Consider the following 21,866-nt stretch of genomic DNA (forward strand, 5'->3'; position numbering starts at 1 on the left):
ACACATTTACAAACTCATGAAACAAATTTACAAACTCTGAAACATATTTACAAACTCATTAAAACACATTTACAAACTCATGAAACAAATTTATAAACTCTGAAACACATTGAATAACTCATGAAACACAATTGCAAATTCGGAAATATATTTACAAACTCATGAAACACATTAAAAAACTCATGAAACACATTTACAAACTCTGAAACACATTTACAAACTCATGAAACACATTTACAAACTCATGAAACACATTTACAAACTCTGAAACACATTTACAAACTCATGAAACACATTTACAAACTCATGAAACACATTTACAAACTCATGAAACACATTTACAAACTCATGAAACACATTTACAAACTCATGAAACACATTTACAAACTCTGAAACACATTTACAAACTCATGAAACACATTTACAAACTCATGAAACACATTTACAAACTCTGAAACACATTTACAAACTCATGAAACACATTTACAATCTCTGAAACACATTTACAAACTCATGAAACACATTTACAAACTCTGAAACATATTTACAAACTCATGAAACATATTTATAAACTCTGAAACACATTGAAAAACTCATGAAACACATTTACAAACTCATTAAAACACATTTACAAACTCTGAAACACATTAAAAAACTCATGAAACACATTAAACAATTCATGAAACACATTTACAAACTCTGAAACATATTTACAAACTCATGAAACACATTTACAAACTCTGAAACACATTGAAAAACTCATGAAACACAATTACAAATTCGGAAATATATTTAAAAACTCATGAAACACATTAAAAAACTCATGAAACACATTTATAAACTCTGAAATATATTTAAAAACTCATGAAACACATTTACAAACTCTGAAATATATTTAAAAACTCATGAAACACATTTACAAACTCTGAAATATATTTAAAAACTCATGAAACACATTTAAAAACTCATGGAACACATTTACAAACTCTGAAACACATTTACAAACTCATGAAACACATTTACAAACTCATGAAACACATTTACAAACTCATGAAACACATTTACAAACTCTGAAACACATTTACAAACTCATGAAACACATTTACAAACTCATGAAACACATTTACAAACTCTGAAACACATTTACAAACTCATGAAACACATTTACAAACTCTTAAACACATTTACAAACTCATGAAACACATTTACAAACTCTGAAACATATTTACAAACTCATGAAACATATTTATAAACTCTGAAACACATTGAAAAACTCATGAAACACATTTACAAACTCATTAAAACACATTTACAAACTCTGAAACACATTAAAAAACTCATGAAACACATTAAACAATTCATGAAACACATTTACAAACTCTGAAACATATTTACAAACTCATGAAACACATTTACAAACTCTGAAACACATTGAAAAACTCATGAAACACAATTACAAATTCGGAAATATATTTAAAAACTCATGAAACACATTAAAAAACTCATGAAACACATTTACAAACTCTGAAATATATTTAAAAACTCATGAAACACATTTACAAACTCTGAAATATATTTAAAAACTCATGAAACACATTTACAAACTCTGAAATATATTTAAAAACTCATGAAACACATTTAGAAACTCATGGAACACATTTAAAAACTCATGAAACACATTCACAAACTCTGAAACACATTTACAAACTCTGAAATATATTAAAAAACTCATGAAACACATTTACAAACTCTAAAATATATTAAAAAAAACTCATGAAACACATTTAAAAACTCATGGAACACATTTAAAAACTCTTTGATAAAGAGGTTACATACAAGTTAGTGACAACAACTACTTAAATGAAACAACTATGAAGATAAGATCATGTTTAAGGGAAGAGAACCAGAAATAAAACACAAGAAACAAATTGATCTAAATCTGTCTTTGTGTGCGTCTGTATCATTTTGTACGTATTTAAATGTTTCTTTGTGTGTGTGCGTCAGTGGAGGCTGATCACATGACCGCTTATTTACACTCTATTAAACTCCATTAAAGGACTTTGATTAGCAGATTAACTTCAGTAGTTTTTGTATCAAATGTGTGTCAGATTGTCGTCATTATAGCTTGTGTTGTAGGGGGAGGAGGGGGGGGGTGTAGTCGCGCATGTGTGGGTCAGTGAGGTCCACGGGTCACGGTCGGTCTCAGTCTGTCTGCGGCGCCGCACGAGCGAGGACTTGATGAAGATGATGGTGGGCAACAGGTCGGTGAAGTGGCAGCTGTGTTATGACAAGTCGGCCAAAACCTGGTGGATGGTGAGTTTCCTGTCTTTCTTTCATGCTTCACTATTCTCTCGTTCTATTGATTACACTGTTATTTGATACTTTTATTCTCTTACAAAGAGAATCAAATGTTTGTGTCGGACTGGCTGTCGTGTCTTCATGATGTGACGTGAGAGAGAATCATCTTCTCTGTCGGATGATTGACGAGTGAAGCTTTGTTTATCTCTGTGAAGTCAAGTCGTCCGAGCGTCGTTTGAAATGACATTTTTCTGCCCGGAGGCGTCTCACGAGCCTCGGACGCTTGTTCCGCCAGCGCCTTTCTCATCATCAACATTCTGCGACGAGTCATGAGCCGCGACTGTTCTGTGAGGGCGGGTTTGTTTGACTCCCGCCGACCTTTGACCCCTGAGATCTGAATCTAAAAAAAGGATAGAAAATAATTGTGTCTTTCTATTTGAAAGATTTTATGTGAAACTTCATTTGCAGCACAAGCAGTGAGAATAAGTCACAGACTTTAAAATATCCCTTTTTAGTTTTAAGGGTTTTTTTCATTCATGTTTTTTTAAATAATATTTTAATAGAAGAAAAATAAAGTTAAAGTTGTTTTTAATGTGTTTCTTTTAGGTGTAATGGCTAAAAAAATTGCTCTGTGAATACTCTGTACTGTGAATTAATGATTGTTATGGACCTCATATTCATCTATATACTGAAAATACCATTTTTTTGGTTTTAATTAATTTTTTATTCTGATTTTATTTTTCATTTTTTATGTATTCATCTATTTTTGTATTTATATATATTTGTGTATATTAATTTGTTAATGGTTTAATATTGATGTATTAATTTACTATAGTTCTTTGAAATAATGTATTTATTTTCAGTCTATTACTTTATTTTTTATATGCTGCGTATTATTGTCTGTCAGCGGTAATATTCTATTCTAAAATACTCTATTAGAGTATTTGGGTGTGACAGGATGATTACGTAGTGAAAAACAAGTACGGTAAACTAATAATGACGATCTGTATTCTTCGTGGCCGATCGGATTTCTTCGTGTGTGCTCGGTCTGCATATGCTCGTTACCCGAGTACAGACGAATCCAATTAGTCAGTTATTATTATCACCACTAGAGGGAGGCAGAGCCATACACTGTATCTATTGTATCCGCTCTTCTCTTCATAGCTGTTCGAACTCTCGGAACAGAACGTCCCATCATTTCATTCACTCAAATTAACTAAATAAACAAAATATACCTCATTAAAGTCAATTAAAATTAAATAATTATCGAGCCACCTAATTATTCATTTTTTTGTGAATTCATCGAAACAACCACCGGCCAAATATGTTTGTTCGTTCATTTAATTATTTTAATTACACCTAAAGTATTTTTAAAGTTGTAACATCTTTTTTTCGTTCATGTTATCAGCATAAACTACACGTACATGTAATAAAAATAATAATATTCCATTTGATATTTAGCAAGTATTTAACGACAGATACTTTCAAAGGATGTATCATGGAAATCATGTATAATTTATATACACAGCGTGTAGCTACAGAAACATCGCTACTACTGGTATAATCGTGTTTAAATATATATATATTTTACATTAGAATTATTTTAACAATAAACAATAAAAATAAAAATTTATTATTATTTAATAACAATAAAAAGACGTGGTCCAGATAACTTTGACGTGAAACCACAGGATAAACATGTATAATATTAATGGCTCTGACGTTTGTTTAAAAATCCTGTCAAACAGTGTATCGATCACTGGGGGTCAATAACAAGTTCCAGCATTCATTTCGGTGGAACTGGGAAGTGGTCACGTGGGTTCATGTGAACTCAGTAGTCCGGGTTCAGAGTCCCGGGCCGCTGCTGGCGACCAATCAGGAGCCAGGATGCCGACACTGTCGCAACAAGAGTCAAGCCGCACGTTGATACGAAACCAGAGGAGGAAATACCGACGTATCCATCGAAAATAAAAGCGTTTTGTACGGTGCCCTTATCAGTTGTTTATCGAGTCAAACTTGTATATAATCATTAATTTAAGTAAATGTATCTATTCGTTTTACGCAACAATTATTCATAACAACAATCATTAAATATGATGATATCAAAAATTAAATCAATCTATATGACTAAACAACACGATATATATACTTTTAATTCTATTACACATATAAATTCGTTAATTAATACCAATTATTATAGTAAAGACTAGATTAAATGTATTTTTGTGAACGTCTGTAACTATGGAAGAGTCGCTGGTTTTATTTTGAAAGTACAAAACGGATCCCACCATGGTGTCGTGCGCTGGGCACCGGTGCCGGGGGCGCCTGTGCGAGTCAGTGAAAGTGAAGGCGGAGACCCGCGGAGCCGCACACGAAACTCAGCCTCTTCTGGACCCGGTTCAAGCCCGGTTCTCCCCCTCTGGTCCAGAACCCGCCTGACGGAACAAAAAAAAAAAAAACTACACACACACGAGCGGAGCCGCGCTGCCAACACTTCCGGTGTCTTCGGAACCGTCGCGGGGGGAACGAGAGAAAAAAAAAGAAAAAGTTTGACGTGAGAATGTGACGAAGTTCGTGACGAAGCAGAACCAGAACCAGGACCAGTTTACTGATGCAGTTCAGTGCCATGGTAGGTGACGCGCGCACACGTGCACGGGACACACAGAAAAAGCTAAAAAACTATTTGATTTTTTTGAGCAGAAAGTTGATCACATTTTGTGCACACACACACTTACACACACGCACACACACACACGCACACACACACTAACACACACACACCTCGGTGTAATCCCGGGCACAGCGGCTCCTCGGCACCGCGGACTCGAACCTCTCTCAGTGTCTCTGGATGGTGTTGTGTTCTCACGCGGGTTTTTGCTCCACAAGAGTCCGGAATGACGCGCTAGATCCACCAGAACCAGAACCCGAGTGTCCTCCGCGCCGCCGCCTCGTCATGTACTCTCCCATCTGTCTTACTCAGGTATTTCTGCTTTTCTCATCCCACGATGTTCTCTGTGCTCGACCCGTGTGTGGAAAGTTCTGCTTCCAGAAGCTCTTCCTAAAAAAATATTTGTCCGCCTTTTGCGCCAGAACACAAGTTTTATTATATATATTTTTTATTATAGGCGATGAATTAAACCATCATCCTTCAAGGCTTTTCTTTTTTTTTTATTTTAACAATTTTTCCATCTTTGTGAAACATTTACTTTAAGTCTTTAATCTCTTAATATATATATATATATTTAAAATGTTAATTATGAACGAATATCGTTTTAAAAAAGCGGTGTTATTGTTTAAATTTTGTAATTCAAATATGCTACTTCAAAAACCTTTCACCAAATTAATTCCTTTTAAAATTCGTTTTAATAATAATTGAAAATCTTTCATCTATATTATATCCATGAAGAAGGTCTTTCATCTGAATGGTTTTTAAGTTGTTATTAACATTTGTATTAAAGCAGGAGCTTCACTCTGAGAGGTGTCGATGGTTTGGTTCCGTTGAGCTTCAACCATCACAAATGGCTGAATTTGATTTAAATGACAGATTTATGTCGTAAATTTCCCCCTATTGTGTGAAAAATAATGTCATTTAAGTGACCACCTCGACTTAAAATCAATCCTTGGGAAAACAACTTCAGAGAAAATATAAATAAAACAAGTATTACATTTTTCTCTTGCATATTTCTAAATAAATAGTTATTCCCTCACCACGATCATAGAATGTTTATTTTAATTTAAACGCATGGTTGGAGTGTTTAAAATAGATGTTCTTTGAATATCTCTTGAGTATCTTTTTCTCTAAACCAAGTGAATTATTTCAGCTCCCTCAGAGTAAACGTCTTTGTTGATACTTGACGAGTAAATAACCAATACTCGAGACTCTACACTTGAGATTTAACGCTGTAGTCGAGACGTGTCGCACTGATGGACTCGGACGAACATTCGATTCGTGATTTATTTACTCAGAGTTTGAAAGCGTTCAGCGGCTTAAGCTCCTGCTGCGGTCGGTGTCGTCGAGCAGGTGGATTGACAGCTGCTCGTCAATGGGGTTTTGTTTTTTTTGGAAGGTTCTGAGTGTTTTTATTGAATATAAAAAGTAGAGGAATTGTTTGTTGTTGTTTCTCTGCGTGAGCCGCACAGAACTGCTTGTTGTCAGCGAGGCCTTTTTTTTTTTTGAAGCTGGTGTTGTGAGCACAAACAAAAAAGGCGTGTTGATGTCGTCATTGAATATTAACTTGTAATTTGATATAATACAAGTGATCGTCAACATTTAAACCGATATCAAAGTGACAAATAATCTTTGTATAATAATCGTGATGTTTGTTTTTTTATTGTTTGTGTAATTTAAATGTATTATTGAACATTTACATATTGTTATTACCTTAAAGAAATTTCACATCTAATCCTACACGTTGGATAAAGATCAGTGAGAGATTAATCTCTATATTTGCTTTACAAACACGCTTTTTTACGTTGTTTTTGTTTTTTTAATGAATGAATTAATGTGTTTTTTCTTCTTTCTTTTCTTTTAAACCTGAACACATTTTTTAACTGTATTATAACGAGATTGTTTTCTTTTCTCTCACAGATTATAATAATCCAATGACCTAATCTGTGTATTTATACGCCTAAATGGGCTCAATTATGGTTATGCTTATATTATAAAATACTTTTTTTTTTATACATATATTGTCACAGATTAAAAAGAAAAGTTTTTAAGTCAATTAAACCAGTGGTTTTGAACATAATTTGTGGATTTACACTCAGAAAATATATCAAGAAAAGTGTACGACAAATATTTTTTCTCTATAATCATTAAAATATTCCACTATATTTAATTTTTAAATGGGATTTATAATAGCCGGTGTCATTGAAAGCGATCTTCTCTCTTCCTTCCAGGATGAGTTCCATCCCTTCATCGAGGCTCTCCTCCCTCACGTGCGCGCCATCGCCTACACCTGGTTCAACCTGCAGGCCCGGAAGCGTAAATACTTCAAGAAGCACGAGAAGAGGATGTCCAAGGACGAGGAGCGCGCCGTCAAGGACGAGCTGCTGGGCGAGAAGGCGGAGGTCAAGCAGAAGTGGGCGTCCCGACTGCTGGCCAAGTTGCGCAAAGACATCCGGCAGGAGTACCGCGAGGACTTTGTGCTGAGCGTGACGGGGAAGAAGCACGCCTGCTGCGTGCTCTCCAACCCGGACCAGAAGGGCAAGATCCGCCGCATCGACTGCCTGCGACAGGCCGACAAGGTGTGGCGGCTGGACCTGGTCATGGTCATCCTGTTCAAGGGGATCCCTCTGGAGAGCACGGACGGCGAGCGGCTGGTCAAGTCTCCGCACTGCAGCAACCCGGCGCTGTGCGTGCAGCCGCACCACATCACCGTGTCCGTCAAAGAGCTGGACCTGTTCCTGGCCTACTACGTCCAGGACCAAGGTAGGAGAACCACGGAGCTCTGACTCACACTTGTAATAACACGGTCATGTAGGAACACAAAACACACACCACGCTCAGTCCAAATATATGAGGGCATCGCACACACACACACACGGAAACTTACAGTCGGAAATATGATCACACTCAAATAAACAGTATATTGTTGTCATACACATGAACACAAGTACAAAAAAAAGTACACAAATCAATGAATACACTTTCATAATCTTTTTTTCAAATGTCTTGGAAAACACACAGAAAAAACACACATATATACGAGGGGACGCACAAAAATACACATACAAGCAGGCAGCCTGATGAACACACAACTGAGTGTGTACACAAAAATACACAGGCTTGCACACAAACGTACACAAACACATTAACAGGTACGCAAACAAACACACAGGCATGCACACAAACACACACGAGCAAACGCACACCTGCACAGAAACACGCAGGGTCGCACAAAAAAGCACAGACAAACACACACGCAGAAATGTGCGTGAACAAACACGCAAGTACACACACACAAATGTACACAAACACATTAACGGGTACGCAAACAAACACACACGAGCAAACGCACACCTGCACAGAGACACTCAGGGTCACACAAAAAAACACAGACAAACACACACGCAGAAATGTGCATGAACAAACACACAAACCTGTACACACGCAAACACAAACGGGCACAAACACAAACACACAGGTACACACACACAAACGTACATAAACATACTTAAAGGTATGCAAACAAACACACACAAGTACACAAACCGGGACGCATACAAACAATTACGCACACAAACAAACGCGGGTGCACACACAAACATAAATATAGAAGCACAAACAAACACACAAATAACGACACAGGCGTACACATATACACTCGGGCACACAGACGCACACAAAGACACAGGGGTACGCACACACAGTCGCACAGAAACACACAGATACACAAACTCGCATAAAGAACCAGCAGCTTGATTTTAAACCTTCATTTTCTCTGGCAACTTTAGTTTTTATTGTTTGTCGTCTTGACTTTTTCTCAAACGTTATTTTCGTGTTTGAAAATTGAAAATGTAAGTTTCTGCTGCGGAGAAAAGCCTGCGTCGGTGACGGAGCGTTTGGCTCCGGACTCCGCATCCTTCTTGTCAATAATGGATGGATTGTCGCTGGTTGGAGCTCCGTCACGGTTGCCGTGGCAGCCACTTGGCATCGAACCCTCTTTTGTGTCTGGCAGGATCTTCCAGCCGCCGGTTCCGCAGCGACGGCGTGTTCTCTTTTGAACGTAAACAACCGTTTGCGTTTCATTTTCGGGCCGACGCTCCCGTCGACGCTCCACGTTCGGCAACGTTTGTCGCCATCCACCTCTCCGGCCGCCGCGCGGACGCCTTCGGACCGCGCGCCCGCGGCCATATTGTATTCTGCGTGACGCCATTTTGTTGGCACGGGTGCCAGCGGGGCCGTCCCCGCGGTGGTGGTTAGCAATTTGGACGGTGGCATCAAACCGCTCTTTGTCTGCTCCTGCGACTCTTTGATTTGCCGGTTGGCATCTGCGGCGGACGCCGCTTTTGTTCTGAAGCGACAAACAAACGCACTCGAGACGTTTGACTTTTTGTAATCGTCCCGTTTTTTTTTTGTCGACTATTATCCTCAAAAAAAAAGAAGCTACTTAGCACGTAGCGCGAGGGCTCGTGGTGTTTTTTGGTTTTTGACTTTCATAGCAAACGTGAAAGAGTTGATAAAACGCACATTAAAAAGACAGACGCACACTTTGATTTCAAGGCTGCGTTACCAGTCGGACGGTGGAGGTCTGTCAGGTCGTGTCCTCGTGTCGGGACTCGTCTCCGTCTCTTCCTCTCGCTTTGGAATGTGGACTGAAGCAACCCTTCAGCATTATTATTGTGATTTATACATGTGGGTGTCAAGTTTGGTAATGGGACAAAGATAACACAACATTTTTGGATTTAAAACCTATTGTTTAGACCAGTGGTGATGTCAGTCTTGAAGAATATTTGTTCAGTAGTACACACACACACACACACCAAAAAAACAAAAAAGGAAAACTTTGTCGCAGCAAACATTACTCAAACTATTGACGCACGTCTTCTCGCTGTTGACGGTTCAACGACCACAAGAAAAATTAACATCTTCAAAGCGAAAGAATGAAGTTGGCGACAATTAAATGTTTGGCACATGAATGAAGAAACTTAAGACGATGTTTCCTCAGAGAAATTCATCATTAATACATATTTTTATATATATATAATCGTATCAATACAGTGATCTCGACTAGACCGGATCAAACGATTCGGATAAATTAAATTAAAAAGAAAAAGGTTTTAAAAAAAGTGTAAATGGCAAACATAAGGTTTATATTGAATATTGTTTTGATTGTTTAAGCGCTTTGTGACCCTGGTCTATAAAAAGCGCTATACAAATAAAAATGACTTACTTACTTACTATCATTATTTTATTATTATTTTTAAATTAATCTCTGCTCTAGACGAGCGTTTAAATAAAGTTTTCTGCAGAATTTGAAATCGAAATGAACTACCGAAGAGCTACGCTAAACCTGGAACAAAGAGGTCAAATCCAAGTTCCTGCTCGTCCGTTAACGCCACCGGAAAATAACTAAGTAGAAGAACATAATGGGTTGGACCGTGTGGTAGTAAATTTCATGTATAAATGTATTTAATGTTGTACATAATGACGGCATGGCTGAATCGAACAATCCAGATAAAATCGATTTTTATTTTGTCATTATTTTATTATGAAAATAAATTGTATATTTCCGTATATATCTACTTTCAGTATATTGTCCTCTCGTCTGACAAGCGTTTAAATAAAGTTTTCTGCAGAAGTTGAAAACGTCTCCTGAAGACCTGGTCCGGCGGTGAACCCGAGGTCAAGTTCAAGTCCTCGTCTGTTAACGCGAGCGAGTGTCTCCACTTTCTCCCTGGAAGGTGATGAACGCGGCGCTGCCTCTGACACGCTAATGGAGTTCGTGTTAACTACGTGACCTCTGACCCCCAGGTCTCGACCTGTGCTCGGGGATTGACGGAGCTTGTTTGAAGTGTAATTGACTCTCAGGCGCGCACACACACACACGCACACACACACACACACACGGTACCTAAGTGAACGCACTAGAAAATAATGTTTTTCATGATTTACACGTGTGCTTTTTGTGTGTTTGTTCAAACACACACGCCTTTTAGTTACAAACAACTTCATAAAATGTCTGTTTGCCGTCATTGTTTAAACTAAATATTTGTTCATAAACTACGACACAATATTTATTTAGTAGAATTTGCTAAACTCGAGAATCTCTTTCCTGATGCCTCAATTAAAGTGATTTATTTTTATTTAAATTTGCTGGAATTCACATAAAAGGGGGACAGATTGTTGGAAACAATGGATGCTTGTGTTGTGCGACACACACACACACAACTATAATGACATTTACAGGCCAAAAAAAAACATTTATGCGAGCTGGAGCACGCTCACAAAGCCACAACGTCACTTTTGCTCCTGTGACTTCCAAGTTTTCCCGTGTGTGCGCACACACACACACACACACACACACACACACACACACACACACACACACACACACAGACACACAGGTCTAGACTCACAAGTCACACATGAATGCATACACACCATCATAAACAGCCTGTGACCCACACAGTCATGCGCACACTTGTGCACCAAAACAAACGGATCAGTGAAGGGGGGGAAGTGTCTGCTAAAAGGTCGAGGCGAGGGTCAGCGTTGGTAAGCCCCTCTTATTGACCTCCTGAATGGGGGTCAAACGGTGGCGATTGCCGCCTCGACGGTGGTCCTGAAGCTGCCGTTCCTCTCCAGCGGTCAAAGGTTTCTGAGCTGATGAAGACGGACAGAAAAGGTAGACGGGGACGGACTCTTCTCTCTCTCGTCTGGCGGTCTGTGACGGGGCATATCATAGAGACGCCCCCGATTCGGCCCACCCTGCTGACTCCTCACTTTTCTGGCTTCCCTTCAAACCGAGTTGGCGGCCGTCTCCCCGCTGTTGGCCGAGGAAGGTGCTGGGTTTGTGCCAGGCGTGTCGAACAATGGCTGAGCCGGGACCTCGCAACCTTTTAGGGGTGTAAAGAAAATATAAGAATCGCTTGTTATTATCATTTCAGTTCATCTTTTCGCTGTCAAATCACATTTATTTTCAGTTCTATGTCAATAAATAGGGTAAAATATTGAAATATTTTATTTACAATTCATATTTAAATGAACGTCCTGCACCCAAAGGAACTATAAAATTACATGACTGAGGACAAGAGGATACAGTCGATTTTTGGACATATTTAGGTTTTGTGAAAAAAAGGAAAGCAGTTAAGTCACGTTGTCTGTAAATTCACCAGAGTCAAGTACTCGACAATACCACAAATATATTCAACGATATCGCAATATATCGGATCGTTGTCACTTGTAATACTATCATAATCGCCAGATTCTAGCCAATAAAAAAAAGCGCCTACAAATGTGTCGGAAACGGCAGAAGAATCTGGTCCTGAGTCATTCCCTCGACCTCATCAGTATTCTCCTGGTGCAGCGCCTCGGAGTCGCAACCTATCGAACACTTTCGCTCGATCTAATCTACTTTAACCGTCTCCGGCGACCGTATTGATTCCCTTCTCATCCCGCTTAAACGTCTTCCGAAGCCTCTCCCTCCCTAACCTGGGAGCGATTTATGCTTCTGGGGTTGTTCCGACTCCGGTCGCTTGTTTGTGATCCCCGTCTGACTTCGCTGCTGCTCTTTGTCAAACACTAACTCAGGTTTCCCCGGCTCAGTGTGGAGCTGCGGTTATTAGCAGCGGGGTTTCGCTCCAGCAAATACCTTCAGGCTTAAACAGGCCGCACTCCCCGCTTGGCCTCTTTTGTGCTTCTTGTGTACATAAACCTCCATGGAAACCGGGCACCTCCGAAGCCCAGAGCCGCAGAAAAACCCGGAGCCTTTCTCCGGCGAAATTTACGGCCTCTTTTGCTCGGTGGCTGTGTGTTTAATTTGCTTGTGTCACAGTTTGAATCTGTCAAAACGCTTTTTTTCTCTGCGACTCTGAGTCACAGTCCGGGGCTTGAAAAGGCTTTTCTTGTCAACTCCGTCGGGGGATTTTAAGTTTGCTTTCGCTGCTCCACTTGGTTAAAGACGGCAGTTTGTGTCATTAGTTAAGATCTCAGCTCCACTACACTTTCCCAGGCTTTTCGGGGAGGACCCCCAAATGCATTTCCAATCCCCCCGAGGCCACTTGACTGGAGGACCAGTACCTCCCACTCCTCTCAGATAAATTCCCCACCCCCACCCTGTCTGCTGATCCTCCCAAATGAAGACAAATGGGTACATTCACCCCCTAAACCGGGCAGTAGACTGTACCTCACTGTCTCTCCCTCCCCGCGAACACCGGCTGCTTCTCTGCGCCGCTATCAGACTAACAAGCTTACAAAGTCCCGTCCCGTCTCGGGCGCACAAAAGCTCGGCGCGGCAGAGAATTCACGTGAAGATGTTTTTTGACCTTCCATTTTTCAAGAGAAAAGCACCTCAAGTACCAGACGGAGACCCCTCTTTCAGCCGGGAAGAAACAGCCAGCGAAAGGGAAGAATGAAGGGGTGTGAAGGGGAACGGGGACAGACAATCGGAGTGGTTGCCGAGGAGACACTGACTTCTCTGTGCGCCCCCAATCCCCCCGGACCCCCGCCCCTCAACTCTACTTTGCCCCATCAAAGTCCAGACAGAGCCGAGCAGCGGCCCAGAGTGATGTTTGTCTCTTCTTTTGTCCGAGGGTACAGTACGTCCCGTCACTGTGACGGCCCCACCAGACCTGAGCCCGACAGAGAAAAGGCCCGCCGGTGCAGAATGTACTTTTGGGTGGGCGTGTTGGTGTTTTGGGGAGTGATTCAAGAGGGGGGGTTGAATCCTCTGAGGATTTCTTTCTAGTGCCGGTGCAACGGGTCACGGAGGGGATGTGCTGTCTGGATGGAGATGCATCAGCCCCTCCATTGAGTTGTCCGAGCTCCCAAGAGGTCTTCTCCCCCAAGAGGTCTTCACTCCTCCTGCGTTTGTGACCCGACAACTGTCCTAGGAATGGGCCGGAGCTCAAACTGAAGGCTTCACACCTTAAATACTTTGCTTGTCATGAGAGCGTAATGGAGCGTTGGCGACGTGTCGTGACACATTCCTGACTCGACGTGACTTTGAGTCTCGGGTCTCGAGCCACAGTCGTGTTATTAGTTTTCTCATCATCTGTCCTCGGAACTATTGAGCTGGAAAACTCGACCCAACAAACGACTCCCTCCTCACAGCGTCACCTGTGAACATACTTTTGAAAAATAAATGGATAAAGTACAGAAAGTTTGTCATCGCCTAAAATAGAACGCCAACGTTCGTCCCAAAACTCTTTAGTTGCGACGAAACCCCTCCTTTTCTGGAACCCAAACCCCTCAGTATTTAAAAACCGCACCGTAAAGAACCTGATTTATGCGCCGGACTATAACATTCCAGAACAGCAGATGTTTTTATTTATTGACTTCTGTGGTTGACGTAACAGTTGCCGGTTTAAAAACTGAACGTGGGATTTTTAAAAAAACGTCATAATTAGACCTGGAAGCGTGTTCTAGAAGTTACTCTGCAGATTCAAACCTATTCAGTCCAGTGCAGTCCTCTGCTGCTGTGATCAATGTAATGACAAACGTAACAAAACAAGCTTTAATTGATTTTTAAATGTTTGTAATTACCACGAGGAAAATGAGCAACCGGTTAATAATAGTGCTCGGTCATAATGCTCTTAAGTTCGGGCCAAATATATTTGGCAATGAACTCCTGAGAGCGTCCTCGGGAATTTACTAATAAAAATTAAAGCAGTAAGAAGATTCTTCATCTATGTAATGCATTACTATTGTTAAAGAGAAAGTAAAATCAAGCCAATTATTTACAGTGTTTAAATGTTTTAAATTATTACAAAATGTCTTGAGTATTCTTTTACATTCTCTATGCTCTCGATACTAACTCTTTTATATGGTGTGTATTTTTAATTTATAAAGAGATTTATAAAATGGCTTAATGGGTATAACTGCAAATGGTTTGTACAGAAAGGTTTTTCCCCCCATTAAGGATTTCCTTGAAGGGTCAACGGTCAATTTATCGCTAAAATTATCGTTATTAAACTGTTTGTTCTTTCTAATCAAAATTGTATCTGTAATTGGAATAGTCAGATGGTAAGTAAGCCATATTTTTAGATGGATACATGTACAGAAAATATAATTGTTTTAAACTTTATTTCTGAACCCAACTACGAAAATTCTATTTTTGTGTCGACCATGTCGTAAAAAGTGTTTCATAAACTTCCTGCCCTCCATTAACATAAGCTAACGTTGACAGCTGTAATTTAAAATTAAGATTGCTTGAAGCAAATATTTTTGATATTAAATATTTGTATAATTGAGGTTTTTGTTTCACCTCCAAGAAAAGTATCAATGCCCTGGTGATTCTGACACAGGTCTTCTCACCTGTCGGTTGTCTCACCTGGTCTTAGTTAGATATAGTGGTCGTGGCTGAGACTCACGTCATTGATAGTTACTAAATGTTAGTAAATGAAGTCATCTTTCCACTTTATTACGACGATCATTCGTCTGGCCGTTGTTCCTGTTTCTCTGGAACATCTTTGCTTTCTGCTCTTCCTCTCAAAACATCTTGAGGATTTTTCGAAAGTGGCCATGTGCGTCTTGTTAAGTGCAGTTATGACAAACTGCGGCAGCTGTACAAACTGATCCCCCCACTGTAGCTTTCACACATGGCGCCCAATTAACAAAGAACCACTGTGGGGCTGTGATCCGCACTGCAGCCGCACTCGCCGTCTTGTTAGTCCTGCTCGTGTTCCTCTCCGTGGATGGTCGGAGGTGTTTGTTCAGAACGTCTAGTGGTGTTTGTGGGGAACATCATCTTCTAAACTTCAGCTGAAACTGTGGCGCGCAGACAACTCTCGCTGAAACACACTTTTATTGACGACGATATTTTGGATTTCACGTGACACATGTGTATCCAACGGGTAAATTTGCTTTCTAAATCAGTAAAGACACCAGTTCAGAGCTTGAAAACCTTTTAATTTTCAAAAGATCTTCGGTCTCGGGGAACAACTGCACACGTGCGACAGTTTAAAAACACATTTTACTTCACTTGACTTTACTGGTTTGTGTGTACAGAAAAAACCAATGTGGTCTCCGAGAGGCAAATGAAAATATTGCAAACTGGTTCCTTGTGTATTCTGGGTTTAAACAGAAGCGACTCGGATGTTTTCGGTGCTGCTGCTGCCAGCGTGATGACATGAATGGAACAAATGAAGGAGAATGAAAATGGTCGGGTGTGATCGCTGGCAGGCGACACAAACCAGCTGCCAACTATTATGAATGAAAAACTGCTGTGCAGCAGGAAAAGAAAAGTTTTTTTTTCCGTTTTTTTCTTTTTTTTATACATACGTCACAGTAATTATTCATGTTCCGGCAAATACATCCAGAAGACCTTTGATTGACGGCAGATCTGAGTCCAGTGGAATGAGTGCGGTTAAAAACCCACCAGTCAAACCTTTAGAAAAGTGAGTCGTGTGGATAAGAACGACCAAAAGATGGAAGAGTTTTATGATTCAAACATATTTATACATCAAAGTAGCTGAGCTATGCAGGTTTTCACGATTATATTACTTCTTACTATCAAATTTTGGTTAAAAAAACCGAACACAAACGACTGTGATTTTATAGAATTATGTATCATTAAGGCAGTGCCCTCCAACTGAAATGCAACATTGTATCCTGTGTTGTATATTATTATAGTGCAGGAAAAAAACGTAAACCAAAAGAACAAATTCTTACAGAACTATAGCTGGATCGATAGAGGGACACGTTTGAATATAATCTTAAAGTAGTGCGTTTTTTAACCCTTTCATTTATTTATTTATTTTTTGGATTTAACAATTTATTCCTACGTAATATAATATATATCATTTTTGTTTTTACACATACAGTTTGATATTCCAATTCGAAAAACTAAAAAATACATTCTCTAAATTCAGTATTTTTAAACCATAGAATTTCTTTTTATTATTTTTTTATTAGTAGCATACCTTCACCAGTTACAAACAGAATGAACTCTTGAATTTTATTTTGAAAAACAAATTACAATGCATCGTAGACAAACGCTAAGAAGTAAATAAAAAACGAGGTGAATAAAGTCTTAAAATAAAGAACGAAACTTGAAGAAAATAGTAAATAAACTGTCGCATTTCTACAACTTGTAGTAACATATTCACAGAAAGGGCCAAAGGTTTTCACACATTATAAAGTCAGAGCTCCATTTTAAATAAAAATAAGTTATTTTCACTGCAAGTTAATGCTAATCATACATGGAAAATATATATTTTATCCTTTAATTGAGCCTCTGATATCGTGGCCTCACTTTGTTATTCATATTCAATTAACTAGTCTCCGCCAACTCTTGTGGTCGTGCGTCTCCGTGTCCCGCCGACTTTATCTCTAATCTTTCATCAATGAACAGCCAAATTGTTGTTTCACCGTTAAATCTCGTCTGACATTGACACCCCCGCCCCCCGACCGAGCGCGCCGGGGCGAGCACACAATCGGCCGCCGCAACAAAAAAAAAAGTGCTTTCTGGCAATCAAAGCGACGTTATCAACATCTTCTCACCGAGAGACCCCGACCTGAAGAATAAAGCCCCCATTGACTGACGCTAAAGAAAAGACCCGGCACCCCCTGCCCGCGCTCTGCCTTCTGTCCTCTGTGTACGTCTCAATACTGGAGTGTGTGTGTGTGTCTGTGTGTGTGTGTGTGTCACCTGCCAGACTGCTGGAATGTTAATGCTGTGGTTCCATAATTGGATTTTGTACGAAGCGTCTACAAGGAACGTCCAGCAGCATTCCCGCTTATTGTCCCGATCCTTGTCTGTTTATTCAAGACCCTCCACTCCACTCTGACTGTTTAGTAAGTGTGTCTGAGTTTGTGCACGGACCCTGTCTCCATATCTGTGTGTGTGCAGCGGGATAAAAAAAAAAAACTACTACTACGCCAGTTCTTCTACTTCGTATTCGGGGTGAGTTCATGTTCAGCCGACACACCCTCTCACTGGGGCCAGAGGTCGAAGGAAACTCCTCCCACTGGTTCGACATGTGTCGGACGTACATGATCAGCACTCGCGAAGGAAGTCAACAGCGAGTGTGTGTGTGTGAGTGTGTGTGTGTGTGTGTGTGTGTGTGTGTGTGCGCGCACAAGTGTGTGGAAGTGACTGACCGGATCAGATCTGCAGTCTCCCCCTCTCCGGGGCCTCTACAGCTATTTCCACCCGCGCTGGTGCAACTCTGGACTGACCTAAATTCTTGGTACTCACCTCAGAAGACCCTGAACAGTCCCTGGCTGTTGGTTCATATCCTTGACTCTGGTTCCAGTTTACGCTGACCAGCGAAAGTTTCACTTCTGTTTGTGGATCTTCGAGTTTAAACAATGTTTTTTTTTTTTTTTTTTGTAGACTAGACCAAAGCAATCGAATCACACTTAAAATTGGAATATTAAGAATGAAACTATTTTGAGTTTTCAAATAAGGACTAATTAAAATGTACATTTAAATAGAATTAAATAAAAAAGATTATTTAAGATACTTGTTACAACACAATAGACAATGACATGCATCATCCGGAGAAAAAAATAAAATAAAATAGAACCTAGTGCATCAAACTAGACCTGAGCAATCAATTCACACTTAAGAACTGACTTAATTTTATTGGATTTTTTTCATATTTAATCTAATAAACATTTACATTGAAATAGTAGTTACAAAATGAATGGAAAAGTCAATAAAACCACGTTAGAACCTCGTCCATCGAGACTAGACCTGAGCAATCAATTCATGCTTAACTGTAGAAAATAAAACTTTTATTTATCTTTTTTAAAATAAATACAGTGGATGAACAGCATCTTAAAAAAACAACTTTTGAATGTAGATTAGACCTGAGCAGTCAAATAATGAGTATGGCTGTTTGAAAACTCTACTATAGATGAACAATAAAAATACCATAAAGCTTTTTTTTGAGTGACTTGTGAAATGAATTATTCTGGTTAAAATATTTGTCTGGAAAAAACACTAAAGAAAACTTAATAAAAAATATCCAATGAATATTCACCAACCAAATATTAGTCTCGACTAGACCTAAGCAATCAATTCTCCCATATGCTCATTTCTGCTAATGATAAAGGATACTTTTATTATTATCTAAATTAAATAATTAAAACAAATAATTGTTATACACAAATACATACAGTAATACTTTATTATTAGACCATAGAATTTAAATCTGCTTTGGAATGTATTTTTATAGTGTATTTGTCATCCAATCAGACACATAATGACCACTTGTTAAATGTCTTTAACACTTTAACACAATTTTCTCTACAACAGTTGGAATCTTACGAAGATTCCAAACAACATGAAAACTGTTAATGTAAATATTGATAATACAGAGTAACCGTCACTTAGAACCACATCACAGGGTTCATAGCACACATCACATGTTTACCACAGGGCTGATGTCACCGTCTGCTTGTGGCGGCCATGGAGGCATGAAGTTCAGGAGGAGCCGTAAGTGATGTGTTCTCATATTGAACCCAATATTCCGTGTCATCTGACCCAAGAGCATCGCGTCCCGAGTGTCTGCTGTTGTGTCTGGGTCCGATGAAACCGGAGACCCGAGATGTACTCTTGGTGCGCAAGATTTGTTCAGACACAGTCGGCGGAGGAAACCTGACGAGGTTCCACCCTCGTGGAACTGGGTCAGAACCAAACCTGGAGCAGTGGCGGCAAAGTTTGACGCGAGTGAATTTTGCAAGAATTAAAATAAAACGTGTTTTTTTTTTGTTTTTTTTTGTCTCTGCGATCAGCTACTCTTTTGAATGGTTTATTAAACATGTGTTTTGAGTCAAAAACAAAGTAAGAAAATACTTATTAGGGGCAAGTTTTTACGTGTCAAATCCCAATGTGAAATCCTACAAAGTTAACATACAGCAAACAAGCTTAAACATCATTGGTTTATTCAAATTAAATCTTTATATTTGGATATAATTTGAATACAAAAATCTGTAAATCAAGAAAACTATATCTTGGCCCAGGGGGGCATTTGCACTTAGAGATCACTTGGACTTGACAGACAACAGTTACGGTAAAGATTGAACAAGGCTTTCTGCTTGTGTCTGTAAAGTTGTCCTTATCACACAAGTTTACTGATCTTCTGAGAGAAGATATGAATAAGAGTTTATTGGAGTGACTGTTCTTCATTCATTTTAGTGCAACACATTTACAGTACAAATCATGCTAAATAATTAAACCTACATTTTTGTTTATTTTGAATCATATGACAAAAGTAGTGCCTAGAATTTAATAAATTAAAATAAATTAAATAAATTCACTTTTGTTTAGAACTGCAGAATTCTAAAATATAAATATTTAAGGGAAATCGACTAGACTTTCTACTACAGGTTTTATAATAGGGTCGTGTATTATCAAGAATATATCGAAGTACCACGATACAGGAGCAACAATAATGATATGTTGAGTAACTAACAACACCTTTTTTTTTTTGTAATACTTTATTTTTCAGGTTTTTCCACAAAGACAAAATATCACATATAGGTACACTAACAACACCTTTTAAAGCTGCTGGAGTTTGATTGTATCCTCTCGTCCTCAGTCGTCGCTGGGATTTAGCAGGATTGCCAAACGTTGTTAATATTTGCACGTACAACAATTCCAGTCATTGCTTTAAAAGGTTGTAAAGAAAAAAGGCGATATTAAATGTATTGATATTTTCTCATGCCCATAATCAACGACTACACAAAGTATTTCTTCTTTGTGAGTTGTTGTTAGTACTTTCAGTGTGTTGAGCTGTAATTGGGCCACTATTTCATCTCTGCAATGGTTTGTCTAAAAACTTCAATCCACGGAAAAGGAAAGTTTTCATTCAAGCAGCGAAGTCACAACAAGGGCTTGATTCCGTCGTCTTGTGTTTACATCTTCTGCGGAGTGTCGAGATAAGCTGCCGATGATTATCCGGGCCTCTCCGACCACATCTGATCCTAACACACTTTCATGTCTAAGTGGCGCGGACACACACACTCACTCACTCACACACACACACACACACACACGTGAAACCAGGAAGTCAAAGAGTGAAAATGACCTTAGATTTAATTAAAACCACTTTCTCATTGTTTGAAAAGTTCTGAGTCGTTCAGATTCTATTCTGGAAGTCATTTATTTAATCAACGACGGATCTGTTGGCGATCAACACGTAACTATCTTTCCTGTTGTTCCTCTATCGTGACTCACTCTTCTAAGTGAGGTGATTTATTGTCCTCTGCGTGTTTTTATAAGGAAACAAAGAAAAGGATTTTTAATTAAAAATATTTCGGAGGCTTCATAGTGTCGTTTTATGACCTGTTCTGATCCCAAGATGAATGTCTTAGTTTTTTTTTTTTTTAATTGGCATTCAAAAGTAACCGGAGCACTCGTATTTCATAAAAAGCTCTTTGCATCCGTTGAGGGTATTTTTATAGAGTCAGGGTCTCGTGTGCGTTTGACCCTGCGTGGAGCGAACCCTGCTGCGTGCACCCGATGACCCGGATGACGGTCCATAGGTTGTGTGTTGCCACACCCAGACTTATGAGGAACTGAAGAGTGCCGCCGCGGGGCCGCAGTGCCGCAGGCGCAAACACACATTACAGTTTACAGAACATGCTGTACGACACTCGTGGAGGTTAACCCAGGGAATCTGTTAACACCGGCTGACACAAGTCGAGCCGGTTTGTCTCACAGACACTTTCCTCAGAGTCAGAAGTGTTTTTTTTTCTTTGTCTGCAGCTTCTTGAAAAGAACCAGTCGAGGTTTTTCTATTTGATATTTATGTACATGTTTGTGTGCGCAGTTACAGCCTCGCTGGTTTTATGGATGGCTAAACGCTTACATGTACTCGCAGCAACCACATGCTTGCTCTCCTGTAAACCTTCACGAAATCCCGCGCAGGCCCCAAGTTCAACGGGTCCATGA

General features: G+C 39.5%; 1 protein-coding gene across 6 annotated transcripts in view; it reads left to right on the forward strand.

Moving 5' to 3' along the window:
- The first annotated feature begins 4,592 nt into the window (after positions 1-4,592).
- LOC148081720 (nuclear factor 1 B-type-like) overlaps positions 4,593-21,866 on the forward strand; it is a 47,166-nt gene continuing 29,892 nt past the window's right edge. The window contains exons 1-3 of one of the 6 annotated variants that reach the window (XM_087788716.1): positions 4,593-4,927; positions 5,185-5,278; positions 7,198-7,729. In XM_087788716.1, the coding sequence (XP_087644842.1) occupies positions 5,252-5,278; positions 7,198-7,729 (559 nt within the window). In that variant the 5' untranslated portion in view covers positions 4,593-4,927; positions 5,185-5,251. Of the gene's footprint in view, positions 4,928-4,974; positions 5,279-7,197; positions 7,730-21,866 lie in introns of those variants that run through there. The other 5 variants (XM_087788717.1, XM_087788718.1, XM_087788713.1 and 2 more) reach the window with 5 other exon arrangements.

This window comes from Callionymus lyra, chromosome 4 (genome assembly GCF_982586985.1).
Source record: "Callionymus lyra chromosome 4, fCalLyr1.hap1.1, whole genome shotgun sequence".
Lineage (NCBI taxonomy): Eukaryota > Metazoa > Chordata > Actinopteri > Syngnathiformes > Callionymidae > Callionymus > Callionymus lyra.